This window comes from Hoplias malabaricus, chromosome 7 (assembly GCF_029633855.1).
Source record: "Hoplias malabaricus isolate fHopMal1 chromosome 7, fHopMal1.hap1, whole genome shotgun sequence".
Taxonomy (NCBI): domain Eukaryota; kingdom Metazoa; phylum Chordata; class Actinopteri; order Characiformes; family Erythrinidae; genus Hoplias; species Hoplias malabaricus.
The window spans coordinates 33,273,788-33,292,934 of NC_089806.1; the positions used below are offsets into that span (position 1 = coordinate 33,273,788).

The 19,147-nt window shown below is 36.8% G+C and overlaps 1 protein-coding gene across 1 annotated transcript in view; it reads left to right on the forward strand.

Annotated features, from left to right (window-relative positions):
* The window catches only part of pla2g4ab (phospholipase A2, group IVAb (cytosolic, calcium-dependent)), a 32,932-nt gene extending 14,337 nt beyond the window's left edge, over positions 1–18,595 (forward strand). Inside the window, exons 9-19 of the mRNA XM_066676728.1 lie at positions 1,957–2,093; positions 3,484–3,706; positions 3,855–3,969; positions 7,440–7,577; positions 8,775–8,864; positions 10,294–10,356; positions 11,689–11,910; positions 12,855–13,039; positions 13,500–13,689; positions 14,605–14,762; positions 15,610–18,595. Coding sequence (XP_066532825.1) covers positions 1,957–2,093; positions 3,484–3,706; positions 3,855–3,969; positions 7,440–7,577; positions 8,775–8,864; positions 10,294–10,356; positions 11,689–11,910; positions 12,855–13,039; positions 13,500–13,689; positions 14,605–14,762; positions 15,610–15,747 — 1,659 coding nt within the window. The 3' untranslated portion in view covers positions 15,748–18,595. The remainder of the gene's footprint in view (positions 1–1,956; positions 2,094–3,483; positions 3,707–3,854; positions 3,970–7,439; positions 7,578–8,774; positions 8,865–10,293; positions 10,357–11,688; positions 11,911–12,854; positions 13,040–13,499; positions 13,690–14,604; positions 14,763–15,609) is intronic.
* The last annotated feature ends 552 nt before the right edge of the window (positions 18,596–19,147 follow it).

Genomic DNA, 19,147 nt, shown 5'->3' on the forward strand with positions numbered 1-19,147 from the left:
ACTGACATCAACTGATTTAAACACCTGACCTTTACAAGGCTGTAGCCTCCTTAGTCGAAACCTTTGTTTTTACTGTTTGAATGTATTCAACTCTTGGTTTCCATACTCCTACTGTGTACTTCAGGGTTTTGCCTGAAGATGTTTACTAAAGTGTGGTGTGTTCATATAAACAGCCATGGATGTTTATACTACACTACTAGCATTGGATGCTTTCGTAAATGTATGTAAGATTTAATTACCCTAATAAAGTTGAGTTGCACTAGATTAAGATTATCATATATCACGTATTATATGAAGCTTCAGTTTTACAAGTATATTATAGGCAACATCTACAATTTTGGAGAACTGCTGCTCGCTTTGGTTTCAGATGCTCAGTTTCTTGTAAGGTGTGATTGGTATATGTGAGGGGTAAAACCGACTGTAGATTTACATGACTGTAGTTTGTAAACTTGTTTGTAAGTTTCTATTCACAGTTTGATTTATCACAGAAACTTGTTTGTAACTCTACTTGTTTTGTTTTATAGTACTTTTGGTCTCTGTTCACATTCTTGCTTTTAGTGGTCTCCCAAATTTAGAGTCATCTTAAGTTAATTAAAACAGCAAAAATGTCTTAATATTACCCACTTATGGAGCAGTAATAGAGCAATATCGTCATCTTGATTCACGCTTTTCAAATTTTAGAGGTCTATTCATTGTCTTAAAACCTCCAGATGCCTTTTCTCTGCTATGAGCCGAGAGAGAGAGAGAGAGAAAGCCTAGTATTCTGGACTGAGACACTTCAATAAACCATTTACTGATGATGGGGCTTCGTAAACTGGTTTCAAGCATGCAAATAGATGGGAGAGCTAGCGGATGTTGATGATAAATCCTCAGAATTTTATAAACAGTGTTTTTTTATTAAAATCCTTAATATTGATTTTTTCTCTCCGTATGACACATGGAGACACTCTCTCTAGTGAAACAAGGAAGACCTCAAAGCTGCTTTCACCACAATGAATACTCAGCACTTAAAGGCAAACCTGTTGAGTTTTATGAATGAAAAAAACATGAACTACTTGAACAGAAGCCAATATTAAGAGCCACCACTTCAACTGATGTGATGGCAGTGAGAGCAATGTATTTAGCAACTATCTAGAAAGCTAAAATAAGGAAACATTTAATTTTGGGTGAAGAAGCATATTTGCAGCAGACCTTTGGGAGTTACTGCCATTAAAATATGTTAATGAATGGATCGGTTACTATTTTTTGAAAGCTCCCAGTGAATTGTCCATGTCAGCGCCTGTCGTAAGCATTTGTTTACATGAGGTATCATGTGGATGTCACAACCAGATATTAAACCCCATTGCTGCAGTCCACTGGAAAAATGTCAATTTGAACATCCATTTGAAGTTCAGAAAATGTCTGTTTTGGGGAATTCAAGTATGGAAATTAATTATATTTATTTAATTTAAATGTTATATTTTAAAGAAAAAGCATACAATTTTAAATGTGCCGTAACTGCACAAGCTATATTTGGACCCATAAAGACATGTCCAAAGGAGAAGTAGCTTCCCCAATACTGTATATAAAACATGAATTGAGCATGCTTGCAGATGTAGCAGCACTGCATAAGATTATTTTGAAGAATTCTATCAATTTTAACATATAAATCAATGATTGAAAATCTGTTCTTTAATGAGTACTATTCATAATCACATTCACGTTGTTGAAACAAATACATTAGTTTTACTCATGTTATATAGTTACTCATGTTATATAGTTTTACTTATAAATAACACATACAGCTTACAGTGAGTGCAGGGCACATGTGAATGAAGCACAATGCAAAAATTAAACTAGTTCTAGCAATGCAGTCAGAATTAGTCAGACGGAAGTGTAATCAGAAGTTGAGGGAAAGCTGAAAACCCTGTAGATAACATTAAGGAAGTGATGTAATGTAAATATGTCCATGCACAGGTTCCTGTGATCGCTGTGTTGGGATCAGGTGGAGGGTTCAGAGCAATGGTGGCATTCTCAGGGGCCATGAAGGCTCTGTATGAGTCAGGAGTTCTGGACTGTACCACTTACGTTGCCGGCCTCTCTGGATCCACCTGGTACACTGACATTCCACCTCATTTATCAAGACTGGTATCTTATACTGTATTGCAGTAAATTGCTTCTTATGTAAAATATCATATATCTTGACATAATTTTACAGTTGTAAATTTGTTTAGGTTAAACCTTTAAATTTATCATTTGAACACAGCACATTTTCACATTGTGTGAAAATGTCATGTTGGCATGCTCGAAAATTACTTGAAATAAAAACAGTTTACATTAATTGACATTAAAGATCTTTTCTTTCTCCTATAATGTTCTTTGGAGATGTGTTTTTTTTTGGACAGCAATGCTATATATTTACTACATTGATAATGTTTTCATTTTTATGTCCTTATGAATGGCTCTTCAAAGGTTTTTAATATGAAGTATCCTATTTATAACAAAGCTTTTTAAAAAAATGATTTCACTAAAAATTGAAATCATTGTTAATGCTACAACATGGCATCAAATAGGATTCTGCTCAAAAGTCAAATACAGTGGAACCTCTACTAACGAACGCCTATACTAACGAACTTTCCAAGATACGAACCGGGCATTTGAATATTGAGCTGGTGGCTGGAAATGGCCACTGACCCCAATAGGCGAGACTCCCAGCGCGCCCAGACTTGAGTGAGCTTTTAAGATAAGCAAATTGTAGCTTTAGCAATTTAGCATTAGTGTAAATAGCAGACATCGAAATTTGCGCGCTAAGTTAAGCCGTATCTACACTTCATCTCCCCACATTCACCCGCCTACTCTCCATTATTCCACCCACCCCCCACCTCAAGTCATACAGCCAGTGCCTGTGTTACTCCTCCAGCCAGTTGTCGCCGTCTTCAAGGTAGCGATATGTAACCACTTAACACTTAAAAAAAAAAAAAAAAAATGTGTGTGTGTATATATATATATATATATATATATATATATATATATATATATATATTATTATTATTATTATTACTGTTATTCTCTTTTATTTTTAGTAATGCTACATGTATTTTTTTTTACTAATTTGAGAGTTTTATAAACATATATCAGTGTAAAAAGGGTGACTTTTGGGGTGGGGGCTGGAACGCATTAATTGCTTTTCCATTATTTTAAATGGGGAAAATTGACTTGAGTAATTAACTTTTCCACTTACGAACCGGGTCATGGAACGGATGAAGTTCGTAGGTAGAGGTTCCACTGTAATTTTTTTTGTGTGTTATGTAAGAATAACACATATATATGTTATTACAGTGTGAAAAATTAGAAGTAAAGATGTACTTCATGCTAACATTAAACTTAAATCTGGGAAATTGGCTCTACATATTCTTTATGCATCTATCTACCAATTCATTCCTTCTGATAATTTCCTTTCAAGATCTGTACATGCATTCCTCACTTTCTGGCCCCATCTCACAGGTATATGTCTACGTTATACTCTCACCCGGAGTTTCCCAAAAAGGGTCCAGAGCAGATCAATCAGGAGCTGATGAAGAGTGTGAGCAGTAACCCACTACGGCTCCTCTTGCCACAGCACATCACCAACTATGTGCAGGCTCTGTGGAGCAAAAAAGCTGGTGGACAACCTGTCACATTTACGGATATTTTTGGCATGCTGATTGGAGAGACTCTTATTCCTGCTGTGAGTATAGAATTGTGCCAGAGATTACATACATATAGTTTTCAGCTCTGAAACCCTCAAGTAGGACCATGCTTCAATTACTCACATATACTGTAAGCCCAAAAGTCCAAATTTTTGGTAATGTGCCACTTTGTTTTGTTTTGTATAGAGAATGGACACTAAGTTGAGTGAGCTACAAGAGAAGATAAATGAAGCACAATCCCCTATGCCTCTCTTCACCTGTCTACATGTCAAACCAGATGTATCGGAGCTCATGTTTGCTGGTAAGTCTGTATATGTGTGTTTCTATCAGTGTGTCTACGTGATGTTGTTATATATGCCCTCCAGACAGGGCGGGTGGGGTAATAAAAAGAGATTAAACACATAGCTGTGGCATGTAAAAAAAAAGCTTCTACATACTAGTAACATAATATAAGCAGTATTAAATATAACTTGTATTAATTTCCGGGTGACTGTCTGTGAGGTGTTGGTGTGTTCTCCCTGTGTCCGCATGGGTTTCCTCCGGGTGCTCCGGTTTCCTCCCACGGTCCAAAAACACACGTTGGTAGGTGGATTGATGACTCAAAAATGTCCATAGGTGTGAGTGAATGTATGAGTGTGTGTTGCCCTGTGAAGGACTGGCGCCCCCTCCAGGGTGTATTCCTGTCTTGCACACAATGATTCCAGGTAGGCTCTGGACCCCCCGCGACCCTAAATTGGATAAGCGGTTACAGATAATGGATGGATGGAATGGACAATGTGATTCGTAGAGTTGTGAAAGATGCCCTGGAACTGAGTGACGTTATAGACAGTTTATTAATACAGCTCATTGTTGAATGAAATGAATTACAAGGCAATTTGTGCCATGTCTGAATAAGCTTGTTGAACGTATAATGATCCTATTTATAACTCTGACTTTCAGCAACTAACCTAGCAACGTTCCAGAAGCATTTATTGTCAAACAAATCAATGGAGGGATTCCTGAATGGATCACTCAGTAAAATATGTAATCCTCCCACTTGTTCTCTTTTTAGGACAGCCATTGTTGTTTTAAACCCCTGAAGAAAAGCGCAACTTTGTGTGCAGGTGTCTGTGTAATTGAATATGAACACCATGCGTCAGCGGAGTTCCACTTCTATTATTATTATTATTATTATTGTAGTTATGCAAACTTTTGAAACTGCATTTAAATAACACTTTAAATTATTTATTTATTTTTATTTATAAATTCTAAACCACAAAATTGATAACTAATAAATTATTTCCTCTGATTTATATATGTTTTGTTAAATTACATATAGGAAGCCCCCCCCCCCCCCCCCAAGCTCAGAGGAACTCCTGAAGGTAGAAGCATGAAAGGTGGAAACCTCCAACCTGTGGGAACAGGGCATCATTGCCCTTAATACAGTGAACGCTAAAGGCAGTAGATGCATTTAGTCTGCTTAGCTGACTGGTTCCCAGTGTCAGGCGGAGGTATTTTTATAATGCTTCTGGCAAGCTTATGGTTGTCTGTTTTCAAATTGGTCAATCAGGTTCAGCAGGGTGCAAGGCTTTCCCTTGCTTAAGGGCAAGGCTGCTCTGTTCCTCCAGGCTGGAGTTTTCCCCTCATTAGAGGTTCCCAGTATTCTTGTTTCTGAATTTCTTGTGTTTTTCTTTGTACAGGAGGCTGGTTCTGTGGTAGCACAAGCAGACTAATTGTACTTCCTGTGACAGTAATGAACATGTAGAGACTTGCATTCATTTATAATGGTCGGAATTAGCTGATTTTTAACTTTAACAAAAATTAGTAATTAACCTTCAAAAAAAACGTTTTCTTAAAATATACAATTATATTAAATTTGCTAGTACAGACCACGCTCGTAGAGGGTGAAACGGGGAGGTGAACTCAGAAGTCTTTAGGAAGGAGTTCAGAGTGGCTTATGAATGCGTATGAAGCCACTCTGAACTCTGAGTATGAAGACACCCCCCCCACCCGTTTGATAAATTAATTTGAGAAAAGGGTGGAGATGGGGTGGAGGTGGGAGCAAGTTTTAAAACTGGAGGCTCGGTCGGTTTGATAATGGCCGAACACGGCTCTGAATATGGGGATCAGCAGGAACAACCCTGCGCGGAGGAGCGAGCTGGCGTAGGGAAGCAGTCAAGTCGAGATCCGTCTCCTGAACTAAATGAAGCGAGTTTGCCGACGTGGAAATGACGTGAATTTGCGGGTTATATATAGGGCTGAGAGGAGGAGTTCGGGCGTGGTCCTACTCCCAAAATTATGTTATTACATAACTTCAATTAACTCGATTTAACATTATAATATTTTAAACATGTATTTCAATGTGAGAGTTACACCAGTAAAACAACCATTGCCACCCTTGTGTATGCTAGGGTCATCAAACAATTTAAATAATGAATTTGTGCTTAACTGCATTTTTTGGGCAATTTATCACACATTTTTTGCTCATACTTGACCCAAAATTCTAGAATAAAGTGCATTTAATTAATTAAATAAGAGTGAACAAAACAAGGGCAGCATGGTGGTGTAGCAGGTAGAAGGTTGCAGTCACACAGCTCCAGGAACCTGGAGGTTGTGGGTTCAAGTCCCACTCCGCTTGACTGTCTGTGAGGAGTTTAGTGTTCTCCCTGTCTCTGCGTGAGTTTCCTCCAGGTGCTCCTGTTTCCTCCCATGGTCCAAAAAACACATGTTGTTAGGTGGATTGGTGACTCAAAATTGTCCATAGGTGTGAGTGTGTGTCGCCCCGTGAAGGACTGGCGCCCCATCCAGGGTGTGTTCCTGCCTTGCACCCAGTGATTCAGGGTAGGCTCCAGACCCACCGCAACCCTGAACTGGACAAGCTGTTTCAGGCAATGAATGAATGAACAAAAACAGTATCAAGATTGTGTTTGGCCAATCAGGAGAGAGTAGGCCACACCTTGTCTTGTTCTTGTTTGTGTGCACTACATTATTTACTCCATTTCTAGAATAACTGAGAAATTTCCACGCAGATTTTGAATGTATACATTTGCCTATTACAGATAGTTCACAGGGAAAAACTATGAAAATGTGTTAAATTTGCATTGTAACATTGCATTTCATTGTGCATTGCTGTTGGGTTATTAACACTTTACATTTGATACCAATAAAATATTTATAATGATCAATTGCTATATATTAATTGTGAAATACACTAATTAAAGCTATTTTTCTTGTGCATTTCTCCATTCTCCATAGTATAAGTGCAAATGGCTTACATCTTTAAGCCAGTTGCACTTGTAATGATTTCTTTAAAAGCTCAAGCTTTTTTTTTCATTAATGGCAGTTGTCCTGTAATGCTATAGTTTATGTTCTATTGTACTCTATGGTGACTTTATTTAGTAACATAAATGAGGTATTAGTAACTGTCAAGAGGAATTATATGTGGAGAAGGAAAGAACAATTCATCAAAGCACTGTTTGTTTTCACAAGCATCTTCAAACAATAAGCCAAGCCATTCTTAATATAGCACTCAACACATTAAAGAGTAATGTGATCTGCCCTCTTCAACCTCACAATATGCCTAAAGCTCTTTTCCGTACACACAGCTGTACAGTACAGGAATGTTTAAATATACTTTATGCTTTTGTTGCATACTTGTAATTGCTGTAGTCTAGGAATGACGTACTTTCAGTCATCTCTTAATAGGCTGGGCTGCAACATTATTAGAAACTGAAACCTACTGTTTAGCATTGTACTAACTAAAGACTGGTTTTGGTGTGTTTTGACTGACAGACTGGGTGGAGTTTAGCCCCTATGAGATTGGAATGGCTAAATATGGCACGTTTATGACCCCTGACCTCTTTGGGAGCAAGTTCTTCATGGGAACTGTAGTTAAGAAGTACGAGGAGAACCCTCTGCATTTCTTAATGGGTAAGGAATAATGGCATGCTGTTCTCTCCAAGTTCAGCACCTGCTACTTGATTTGCAGTTACAATGCATGATTTTGCTAGGAAAAGTACAAGAGTATTTAATCAAGAACTCATAGTGTAATTGATGCAAAACATAAATAACAGTTCTGGAGCTGTCCCTTAATGTGTTAGTATGTGAAAAATCATAACCCTTGTGGTGCAATTCCTGATTGTAAATAAGTGAGTATGTGAATGAGTGTCATGGTTTCATAGAACAAAACTTTTCACATGAGATAAAGACATTTACAGATTTTTTTCAGTCAGGCATTGCTCAGATACAGTTTTCACAAAAGATACAACAATAATCTTTCAGCATTGTGCCCTGGAGGAGGGATATATATGTTAATTTGAAATTTCTATATAATTTTATATTGTTGAAATTTGCACAGAGTGATTCTGACTGACACAGGATATGATTCACTGTACAGAGACAAAGGAGGAAATTATTCACTGTACAGAATTGCTTTTAGATAAGGATTAGATAGATATAACACACCATTTTATCTATCAATCCAGTCACTATTATTATTTTACTATTATCGATATATACGTGTTAAAAGCCATATGTAAAGGATCACTGGTCATTTTGGATAGTAAATAAAGTGACTATATAATTCAGTTGTAGAGACTGTTACTCATGGTTCTTATCAACATCATGCTGTAAAGAAATCAATCTGTACACTCCACATTTCCAATCAAACCATTCTAAAAGACTTAGTGTTGATTTTATATATTGAAATTTGCAAAAATTGATAAAATGTATGAAATGTACATTTAGTATATTAGTGTCTTTATATGAGCTACAAAACATTAATTAATGTTATGAAATTATCTTGATTTACATCAGTTCAAATGGGGATGCATATATACAGCACCAGTCCAATGTTTAGACATAAAAAATGCAACTGCATTTCATATATACACTTTTGAATGTATAAGTTATAAAAATCCTGGTTAATAGTTATTTTAATATCCATGGTTATATGTTACGTATGTTGACACATTTTTCATTTGGTCTAAGCTTGTCTGAGAGAAAGGGGCACATGGTGATATGAATGTAAGACTTGAGTGAATTACAAGCCCGTTCCCTAAGCTGCTTCAGTTTCAAAGAGAGTAGAATACTCTATTTACATGTTACGCATTTACGTGTGATTTTCAGGAGTGTGGGGTAGTGCCTTTTCCATTCTGTTCAACAGAGTGCTGGGGTTGAGGGACGTTCCCGGAGGAAGCACCATGGAGGAGGAGCTGGGTAATCTTCACATAATACAATAACTCATATTTTCACACTGGACATTACCTTAAACAACGTAATAACTCTCACATTTTAACAAACGGGACTCAGATCTGGCTGGTTATTGTCACCAAGTGTGTTTACTTTTCCAAGAAATTTTATCTGCACAGGTAGCACTGTCTAAATAGGCAAATTCAAAACTGCTGTGTAACAACATAAGCAAACAAGGTCAAAGACTGGAATATACTAGAACTAACTGGAGAACACAGAAATGGCAGAAAAAGGAGAACAAGTGAAAAAGGAACAGGGCACAAGTTTGCTGACAATCTGATATCCGTCTAGAAACACAGGAAATCAGCAGTACTGTAACTTTGCAGAGACCAAATAGAAAGACTTTAGTTGGGTTTGGCACTTTCATTCAAAGCCTGCAAATCTCAGGCACTTTCTAATCTCTGTTTCTTCTAATATGATGCACATTCTCTTGACACTTGGAGTTTTTTAAACACTTCTAAACACTCAAACTTTTAAACACTTCTGTAACTTAAGAATTACTTATAGTTCCTATAAACTAGTTGCACAGTAGTCTTACTGAACAACAAGGCACAGGATATAATAAGCTCAGGAAGTGGTTAACCAAATGAAATGTACACTTTTGTCCTATGGCCCCGAATGTTACTCATCAATTTCTATTAATATTTAGAAGATCAGTACTTCAGATCAGTACACTTGCCTCTGTGTTTGAGGCAGTTTGAGGACACCTGCTGTTCTAACATTTCTTCCGTAGAGATGTGTTCCTTCCTATTTACTGCAGTAACTTGACCCCAAAAATTTTTGTGAGGTCAGGAACAGTTCTGAATTGTAAACACCGCTCAAAGGTTTTGAGTAGACCTCAGTTCAATTTTGGGAAAATTTAGACCACTCTAGGACACATTGGCACTGAGCAATGTGACCAGACTGAAGTGCAGTTGTTCAAGAGTATCTGAAAGTCTTACCTCATCTTATAGAGCAGAGGGAGAGATAAGAGAAGTGCATCATGTCTGGTGATTATCAGATTGTTGATATACAGGCTTGCATGGCAACATAAAGGGCATTTGGTTCCTCTAACGGTGTTCCAACTTTTCTAATGACTTTGCCTTTCTCTCACAATGACAGAGAAAAAGTCTAGAAGAGTCTGATAAGATCATGACATCTCCTACTTTCTGTGTTTGAGACACTATAAAAAGCATTAGTGTATATGCAGTGCTATTTGCAGAAGCACAAAAATACATGTTGCATATGTACAGCAAGCAGGCCGGGTATGAACACAATAATAATATGTCTGACCTTCTTGTTGTACAACCAAAGTGCATTGCAGTTTTTGAAGCTAAAGTAATTGACCTAAGAATTCAGCTTTAATAATAGAGTATGTCATTCTACAGCATGTTATCTATGCTTGTTTATTTCACAGAACAGTTAAAGCCAGAACATATTGTAGGAGAGGACAGCTTAGATGATGAAGAGCCTCGGAAAGGTGAGAAACTTCAGTACACTCGCCACTGTGTTTACACAATGCACTCATCCCATGTTATAGCTATACAGTTTCAATCCAAATTATCCAACGCCCATAGCAAATGTAGGTTTATCAGCAAAATGTACAGACTGTTTGCAATAAATGAATGACACAATCACCTGATATTAACCCCATAGAAAATGTTTGGTCAGATTTGAAGAAGGTGTTCAAAGCATGAAAACCCAAGAATATTAGAGAACTGGAGGCAGTTGCTCATAAGGAATGTGCTAAGATTCCTCAAGAATGATGTCAACAGAAGTAGCAAAGCTAATTTAGTACTTAGCTGTACTAAGCTGTACTAAGTACTAAAGATACTTGTCATGATGGGGTTGAATATTTCTGAGACTGCAGTAGTCATTAAAGGTGATAATGACTACTCCCTGTCCACATGGATTGGATTCAAATAGCTCCCCCTTCCCATATATACCTGAGTACATAAGTCATAAAACTACAATGTATATATGCAGGTAGCAGTGGATTTCGGATTCCCACATATGTATTTATATAATGACTTTGAATTAGAAACATTTAGTGCAGTGTTTAGATCAAGATTCAGTAAATTTATGACTTGCGTAGTGCAGTACATAGGGAGTATGGAGTGATTTGGGATTAAACCTTTGTGTTTCTCTCATGTTTCATTTTGTTTTGATGATTCTTTAAGGGGCACTATAGCCTCCTACTGGACAGGTATGATAATGAAACCGTTTTTGTATTCGTCTGAATGGGAATATTTTCAAAAACGAAGGGAGGAAAATCTCAGTTTTTTAAATTTTCGGATCCATGTGAAAGGGGCCTCAGTGATGAATTTGGAGAAACAATCGTAATATGATAAGGTCATGAAGCTCCTTCAAAGATCAGTGTCTCTCATGCACAATGTGCATGTGCTCACTCAAACTTTCATTGGTGGGAAGAGTTTGGTGAACACCCCAACCATATCTAGATTGTTTCAGCATAGATGGACAAATTCAATAGTTTCAGGTAAGTTGACTATTTACAGCTATGCATTCAATTTGTGACATACTCTGTGTGATAAATCTATAAAAATATACATTTAGAGATCAATGCAGCCTTGCAACAAATAAAATTGTTGGTTACAATGTAGTTACAATTACAATACCTTTTAAAATCTTAAATGGTTTTTGATAAACGAGAGCAAATGTACATGTGTTAGTGCTGCCAAAACTTGACTGTAAAACAAATCGTGTACGTGAGATAGAAAGAGTAAAAATGGTTCAAACTCATGTCTGCCTTGGATTGATTTTTTGTTTACATCTTAATTATTCATTGGTCTAGCTGGTGTGGAGGATGACCATCAACATGCACAGGCCAGCTGGATACAGCGCATGGTCACCTCACTGTTTAGTGATTCCTCCCTGTTCAACACTCGAGAAGGCAGAGCTGGAAAAGTGCACAACTTCATGCTGGGCCTCAACCTGAACACTAGCATTCCCTACTCACCCTTTGCGGACATCCTGTCTCCAAACAGCCCTGATGAAGAAGTAGATGCTGTCACAGGTTAGCGTTGGAGATCTGCTGGCCTTTATAAACCTAAATAATATCACTTACTCAGAAAGGCTTTTCCAATGTTCCAATGTTTTTATTTACATTTTTTCTTATAATTGGGCTAAAACAGCTTGAAGTGATGTACTGCCTTAAAAATGAGTTACAAGGTAGCAAACGTAGCAAAAAGTAGCAAACGGTTATATATATATATATATATACAGTGTTCTCTTGTTTATCGCAGGTGTTACATTCCAGGACCACCCGCTATAAATGAAAATCCGCGAAGTAGGGACACTATATTTATTTAAGTATTTATACACTATTCTAAGGCTTTATGAACCCTCCCCTACACTTTTATGCTACATAAACCTTTCCCATTCCCTTAATAACCATTCGTTTCTGAGAGTAAATATGCACTATTTACTGTAATTCGTAATATTTTATGATTTACAACATTCCTCTATTGTTAGAATTAATATATTTTTATACATTTTGGGATTTTTTCATGTAAAAATTCATCAAATATATATATTTTCCACCAATCGAGTTCAGAAGAAAATTCGCGAAATAGTGAAAATCTGCGATTTATTTTTCCCATTAATATTTTATAAAAACCTGCGATGCACTGAAGCCACGAAAGGTGAAGCGCGAAGTGACGAGGAATGACTCTATATATATATATATATATATATATATATTTATATATATATTTTTTTTTTTTACATTTATACTAAATTCATAAAAAGATATGGCTTTTCCAGCTACGGTGATTAGAATCAGAATTGATTTGTTATTTGGTTATTTGAATTCAACCTATTGAAGAACAACTTTGTTTAAATTTATTTTTTGCTCTCATTAGTTCCTTCTAACTTGCATTGGTAAAAAATGATTGTGGTTTAATTTTAAAAGTTGTTTGACTCTCTCTCTCTCTTTTCTGCTTTGTGGAATTACCTCAGACCCAGATGAGTTTGACCGCATCTATGAGCCACTAGACGTGAAGAGCAAGAAGATCCATATCGTGGACAGTGGCTTGACATTTAACCTCCCCTATCCTTTAATCCTGAGACCTCAACGGGGTGTTGACCTCATCATCTCCTTCGACTTTTCAGCCCGGCCTAGTGATTCCAGTCCCCCTTTTAAGGTTATTATGTACATATAGAGAAATCCTTATTAACATGTCACAAACTGAAATTTGTAAAGATACACAGCTAGTATCATATATCATATAATGTAGTTTGACAATAAAAAAAGACCCTTAACTGATGAGCTTGCTCATATATATCTCTATTGTCAATAAGCATCTGTAATAATCTGCAAATCACAGTTTAAGAAGCGGACAGTGACCAACAGCATTCTTTGGGTCTTTTAAAGCCCTGTGATAATCATTTTGGCAGTTTGATCAATTTGATTAAAATCTGCGGTGTTAGGTTTCATATGGATTTGTCAGAGTAGACATGGGATGCTCCTGCCCCATGCTCATGTCTGTGTACTTAGATTTTTTTGGTTGAACTAAATGTTAACAATACAAAAAAACATAGAAAATTGTTAAAAATGTTTTTTTTTCCAGTGTAATTTAATCAGCCTTTGTTTATTCCATACAGGAGCTTTTGTTGGCTGAGAAATGGGCACGCATGAACAAGCTTCCATTTCCAAAAATTGACCCCAAAGTGTTTGACCGGGAAGGGATGAAAGAATGCTACGTCTTTAAGCCCAAAAAGAGTGACAAGAACTGTCCCACTGTCATCCATTTTGTCTTGGTTAACATAAATTTCAGGAAGTTCAAATCACCAGGTAAGAATAAGCATTTATTAATTACTTCGGTAATTAATTTATTTATTCATATTTTAGGAGATATGTCTGAGGAGATTATACATAAGATGCATATGGAAAGGAAAACACAAAAGTAAACTTGGTGAATAAAATGGTATTCAGGAAACCCACGTAGACACGGGGAGAACACACCAACTCCTCACAGACAGTCACCCGGAGCAGGAATCGAACCCACAGGCCCCTGGAGCTGTGTGACTGCGACACTACCTGCTGTCACGCATACATTATAAAAATTTGTCTCAGTTTAGTTTTCTGATATAAATATATTTTCTCCTTTTTTATTCCCAAATCTGAAAATGAATCGTCAGTATTTATTGGTCATTTTGATTGGTAAGGTAAATACATGAATGTTGGTATCTGATATGTTTCCAGGGCAGTTTGTGGTGTTAAGCTCTGCATGCTTTTGAATAAGTGTATGTGAATAGAGATTTTGGGTGGTGTGTCAGAGGACATTATGGTTAAGCTGAATATTGAACAGTGTATGTGTGTAGCAGTTTCAGGAAGCAAAGAATTTGATAGTGACCAAACACAAACCAAATAGATTCATATCAATGAGAAAGAGCAGGGTGAAGAGAAAGGTCACAAAGACCACACCTATACAGCTCCATGCTAGTTTGTCAGAAAATTAAAAACTACATCTATAATCTAATTAATTAATCTATTTTTGTCAGTTTATGATTTATGAAAATTGAAACTATTTTTAAGCAATTTATTCAAACAAATTCTATGCAGAGATTACACTGGACTGCATTTAAGATAAAAGACATGCTTTCAGTTCCTAATCTTATAACAAGCTACAGTTTTCTTTGTATTTAATAATTTATCCAAATTAGTATTAACGTACATGCTCCAATCTCTGTTTGTATTGTCCTGAAGGGATTCCTCGAGAGACGGAGAAGGAGAAAGAGTTTGCCGATTTCGATATCTTTGATGATCCCCAAACACCATATTCCACCTTCAACTTCCAGTACTCCAACCAGGCTTACACTCAACTCCATGACCTTATGGAGTTCAACACGCTCAACAACATAGAGGTAAGGCAGTGTCCTACTGTCCTGTAATATCCTGAGAACATCATATACTCTCAGATAAACAGGCACTGTACCTGTACATAATTGTCTTTAAAGGTACACACAGTGCAAATTTACCTTTAAAGGTACAAAAGTGGTTGAAAAGTCTAGTTGTGTTCCTTAAATGTTCATTATATTCTATTCTCTAGAAAAAGAGGTGAATATTTATAAACTTTTATTTTACACCATGCCACTCCCCATTAGCAATGTAAAATAAAATAACATAATAAAAGTCCTGGAGGTTAAATGGGGCATACTTTAAAATATACAATAATAGAATATGGAACAATTATGTTTCCACTCTAAAGGTACTGAATTTGTTTCCTTGAGGGTACAGCTCCAGTGATAACTAAAAGTAACACCACAATTCTTCTCAGAGAGTATAAGGTCCTGACAAAGCTTGACCCCAAGTCAGTGTCAAAGCCACAGTGTCAGGTATAGATTGCACTTATTGATAGCCTTTTTTTTACTTTTATTACTGGAACCGCCCTGTTTATAAAAATAATAATAAGAAGAATATGTTGAATATATATACTGAGAGAAAAGGTAGGTATTTAGCTGGGATTTAAAGGCAGAAAATTAAGAGCAGAGGCAAAGGGTACCATAACACTGAATGATCTACTCTAACTGATTTGATTTTCGGTACTGACAAAAGACCACTCTCAGAGGTTCTCAGAGAGATTTAGTTTTTGATCCCCGGTGATCACTGGGCTTTACTAAGAAAACCTCTTAGCATTGCTAGGCATATAATGTGCAGTATTAGGTTGTATTAATTTACTAGTGTTTTTTATTTTGTGCTTTTTTGTGCTAGGTGATTAAAGAGGCCATAAAAGACTGCATTGTATACAGGAAAGAGAATCAATCTCGACGTTCCCTGTCCCTCTCCCTCAGTGAGATTCAAAGTAAGAAGTCCCTGAAGAGGGACACCAGGGGACAGGCTCATAAATGAAATAATGGAGGGTGCTGGTCCATCGGCCATGAATGATAAAGAACAATTTCCAGGGAAAAGGGACCTGGCATGAGACACGGACTCCTCTTGGTAATCTGCCTAAAGTTTCTGCCTCAAGTTTCTACCTCTTGGAAATATCCTCCCAACAGAGGTATCAAATGTATTCCATTGTTACAGATGTCACATCTCATTGGGTGTATTTTTTTTATTATTATTTACTTACGTCTCTAACATATGTGAATTCAGAAATGGTGGTTTGGTAGCATTTGGGGACTCTTTTAAAACAATCAGTGCTCCTTTGAGCCCATCGCAATCACCTCAAAATACTGCTTCCTCTGCCAAATAGTGGAAAAACTACCACTACAACACACCTGCAGTCAGAATGGTGGTGTGAGTAAATCACGTACAGCAAGAGTTAACCTGTAATTCAGACACATGCTGTAGTGATCATCTAAAAAAGGTTTGAATTAGACTGTGGGACCCACACATACAGATCACTGTCAGAAACGACTTAAAAATATGTCTAACACATAAATAATTTAACACATAAATTTACATAAAATATTAGGAACCTCTTAGCCAAGTTAAATATTATAAGTTAGCTTGATAAATCAGATGAAAAAGGAGAGGGCACATTCATAAGTAATTAAACATAGGACAAGACTTTACTGTAGTCTTTTAAAGTGCCTACAAAAAAAAAATATAAATAAATATATATTGTATATATTATAGCTTCTAATATTACCAGCATTGAATTAACATTGAGACATTTTATACACCACATTATTTTATATCAGCTTTTATTTATTAATTATTAAAATAATAATAGGTTCTCAAATGCACTCAGTGTGCTAGAATAAGTTTATTAAATTATCATATCACATTTTTGAAATATGGTTCTGTGTACTGTGAGAGTAATACACAAATTTTCAGTTTATCATGTGCGTTTACATGCACTTAATCATCCGTTCTTAATTTGATTTCTGCAGTTAAAAGATTATTCAAGTGGTCATGTAAACAGCAAACTGATTTCTGAGATCGAAGTAAAGTCGAGAAATCAGATTAAAAGAGTTTAACAGAGCTGGATTTTAGCTCAGTAATCTGATTTCTCAGTGCATGTACAGGGGGTGGACAATGAAACTGAAACACCTGGTTTTAGACCACATTAATTTATTAGTATGGTGTAGGGCCTCCTTTTGCGGCCAATACAGCGTCAATTCGTCTTGGGAATGACATATACAAGTCCTGCACAGTGGACAGAGTGATTTTAAGCCATTCTTCTTGCAGGATAGTGGCCAGGTCACTACGTGATGCTGGTGGAGGAAAATGTTTCCTGACTCGCTCCTCCAAAACACCCCAAAGTGGCTCAATAATATTTAGATCTGGTGACTGTGCAGGCCATGGGAGATGTTCAACTTCACTTTCATGTTCATCAAACCAATCTTTCTTGATACACGTCCTGATTCAGTTAATGAAGATTGGCCACCAGGCTGCTCCAATTTAGCCATGAAACCTCTCACACTAAAATTATAGTTGTTTCAGTTTCATTATCTAACCCCTCTATATTCATATCCCCATTTCATTGTCTGCACATGTGCACAAATGTAACTGGATAGAGTGCAGAGCAGTCTCTGACACATTTTGAAGTTCTCTCATTATTCTGTATCTGAAGTACCACATGCTGCCACCAGTCTTTCCGACAAACATGCATCCAGCAGCTTGGTCTCTGTCTGTAACAGAGGGACAAGGACAGGTGCTTGCCCACAGCTCATCTCCGTCTCAGTCTCTCCGCAGCATTGTAAAGTAAGTCCTGAAAAGAGCAGCACATTGTAATATTAGAAATCATAAGGAAATCATGTGATCCATATTCACAAGTAAAATAGGTCCATGTTTACAAAAAAGCTACAGCAGGACATTTATGTCACATGTTTCTGTGATATTATTGGTTGTTGTGTTGATCGGGTTACGCACAAAATCTGATTTTGGGCCCGTATCAGATTGTTAAGTATATATAAACACAATTCGTTTCTGGGAGACCTTATCAAAAATGCTTCACGTTTACTTTGCTGTCCAGTAAAGGTGCCCCAGAAGGAATGAGAAGAAAAAAGGAGTCTGCTCTTGTATTACCCTGGTTATCCAATAATGCTCTTTGGTGTCCAATTAGTCTGAAGCTTCAAAGCTTTGCCTGTTTGATGTTGGTGACTATAACAACGTAAAGTATTCTCCACATGACTCCATCATCAGGGAGTGGCTGCAGATTAGGCCTTCATTCCCAGATTCAAATTAAGAAGCAAGAAGCATGGAAATATGCACTCGCTGTCTAATTCCCTGTTATTATGCACATTACACAGGTGTTTATGTTCCTGACTCTGGTATGTCAAACTCCCACACAGATACATAGATGGTCCATTTCCTCTATGCTCACTATAAGCCAGAGAGCGCGAAAGAGAGAGAGGTGTCAGAGCATGTTATCTGAGCTTCACACGGGTTTCCCAACACCACCCAAGTTGAGAAAATACACACTCGCCACACCTTTACTTCATGTGACGTGTGGACGCCAGCAGCACACTGTGGAATTTTAAACACTACAAGACTGCAGGACGGCTTACCTTTAAACCAGGCTACACTGCATTACTCTGACCTCCAAGATATAGTCCAGAAGTGCTAACATTACAAGTTCTTTATTATTTACAGATTTATGGAGGATGATGATTTTAAGGCTGCAACTAATTTCTTTTTAACAAATCTGTTGTTTTATCTTGTATGCGCTGCTTTACAGAAACAGTACATTTTAATAACCATAGAAAAAAGTGCTTTTTTTGTAGAGAAAAATGATTGTAATTATTATGAACAGTAAATAAATCAGTAAAACTTGAAATGACTCAATTGTGGAATTTGTAATATCTGCAGATAGACAAAATAACAAAACATTTTTATAAACCTTTTAAATCCACAGTCCTTCATTTGCTTATCTTTAAAGTCCAGTACATAAAACATATGCGCTTGGGTTTTTCATTGTTGATACTCTGAACTAAACTGATGAGTAAGTCTCCTTTAGTGTTTGGACTAAGAGCTTTGGAACAAAACCATTCCACAATCCTTGGAATAAAAACAGAAAGCAGGAGTTTATAAAGATGTAGAGGCTCAATTGGTTAATGACATTTAATATTTGGACTGGGCTAGTCCAGTCTATAGTAAATATTAAGGAGAGTGGCTGATTAAGTCAAAGTTAGGTTAGATTATGTATGATCCTCCAAGTGTTGGCCCCATCATTGGGAGATCATGAGTTTGAGCCTCTTCCATCTGTGACTAGGAATCTAGGAAAAGTGCCAAAAGCACACAAATGAGCTGTCCTTCTTTACTCTATAGGATTCTAGCTAGCACAGGCCAGAGATGCACA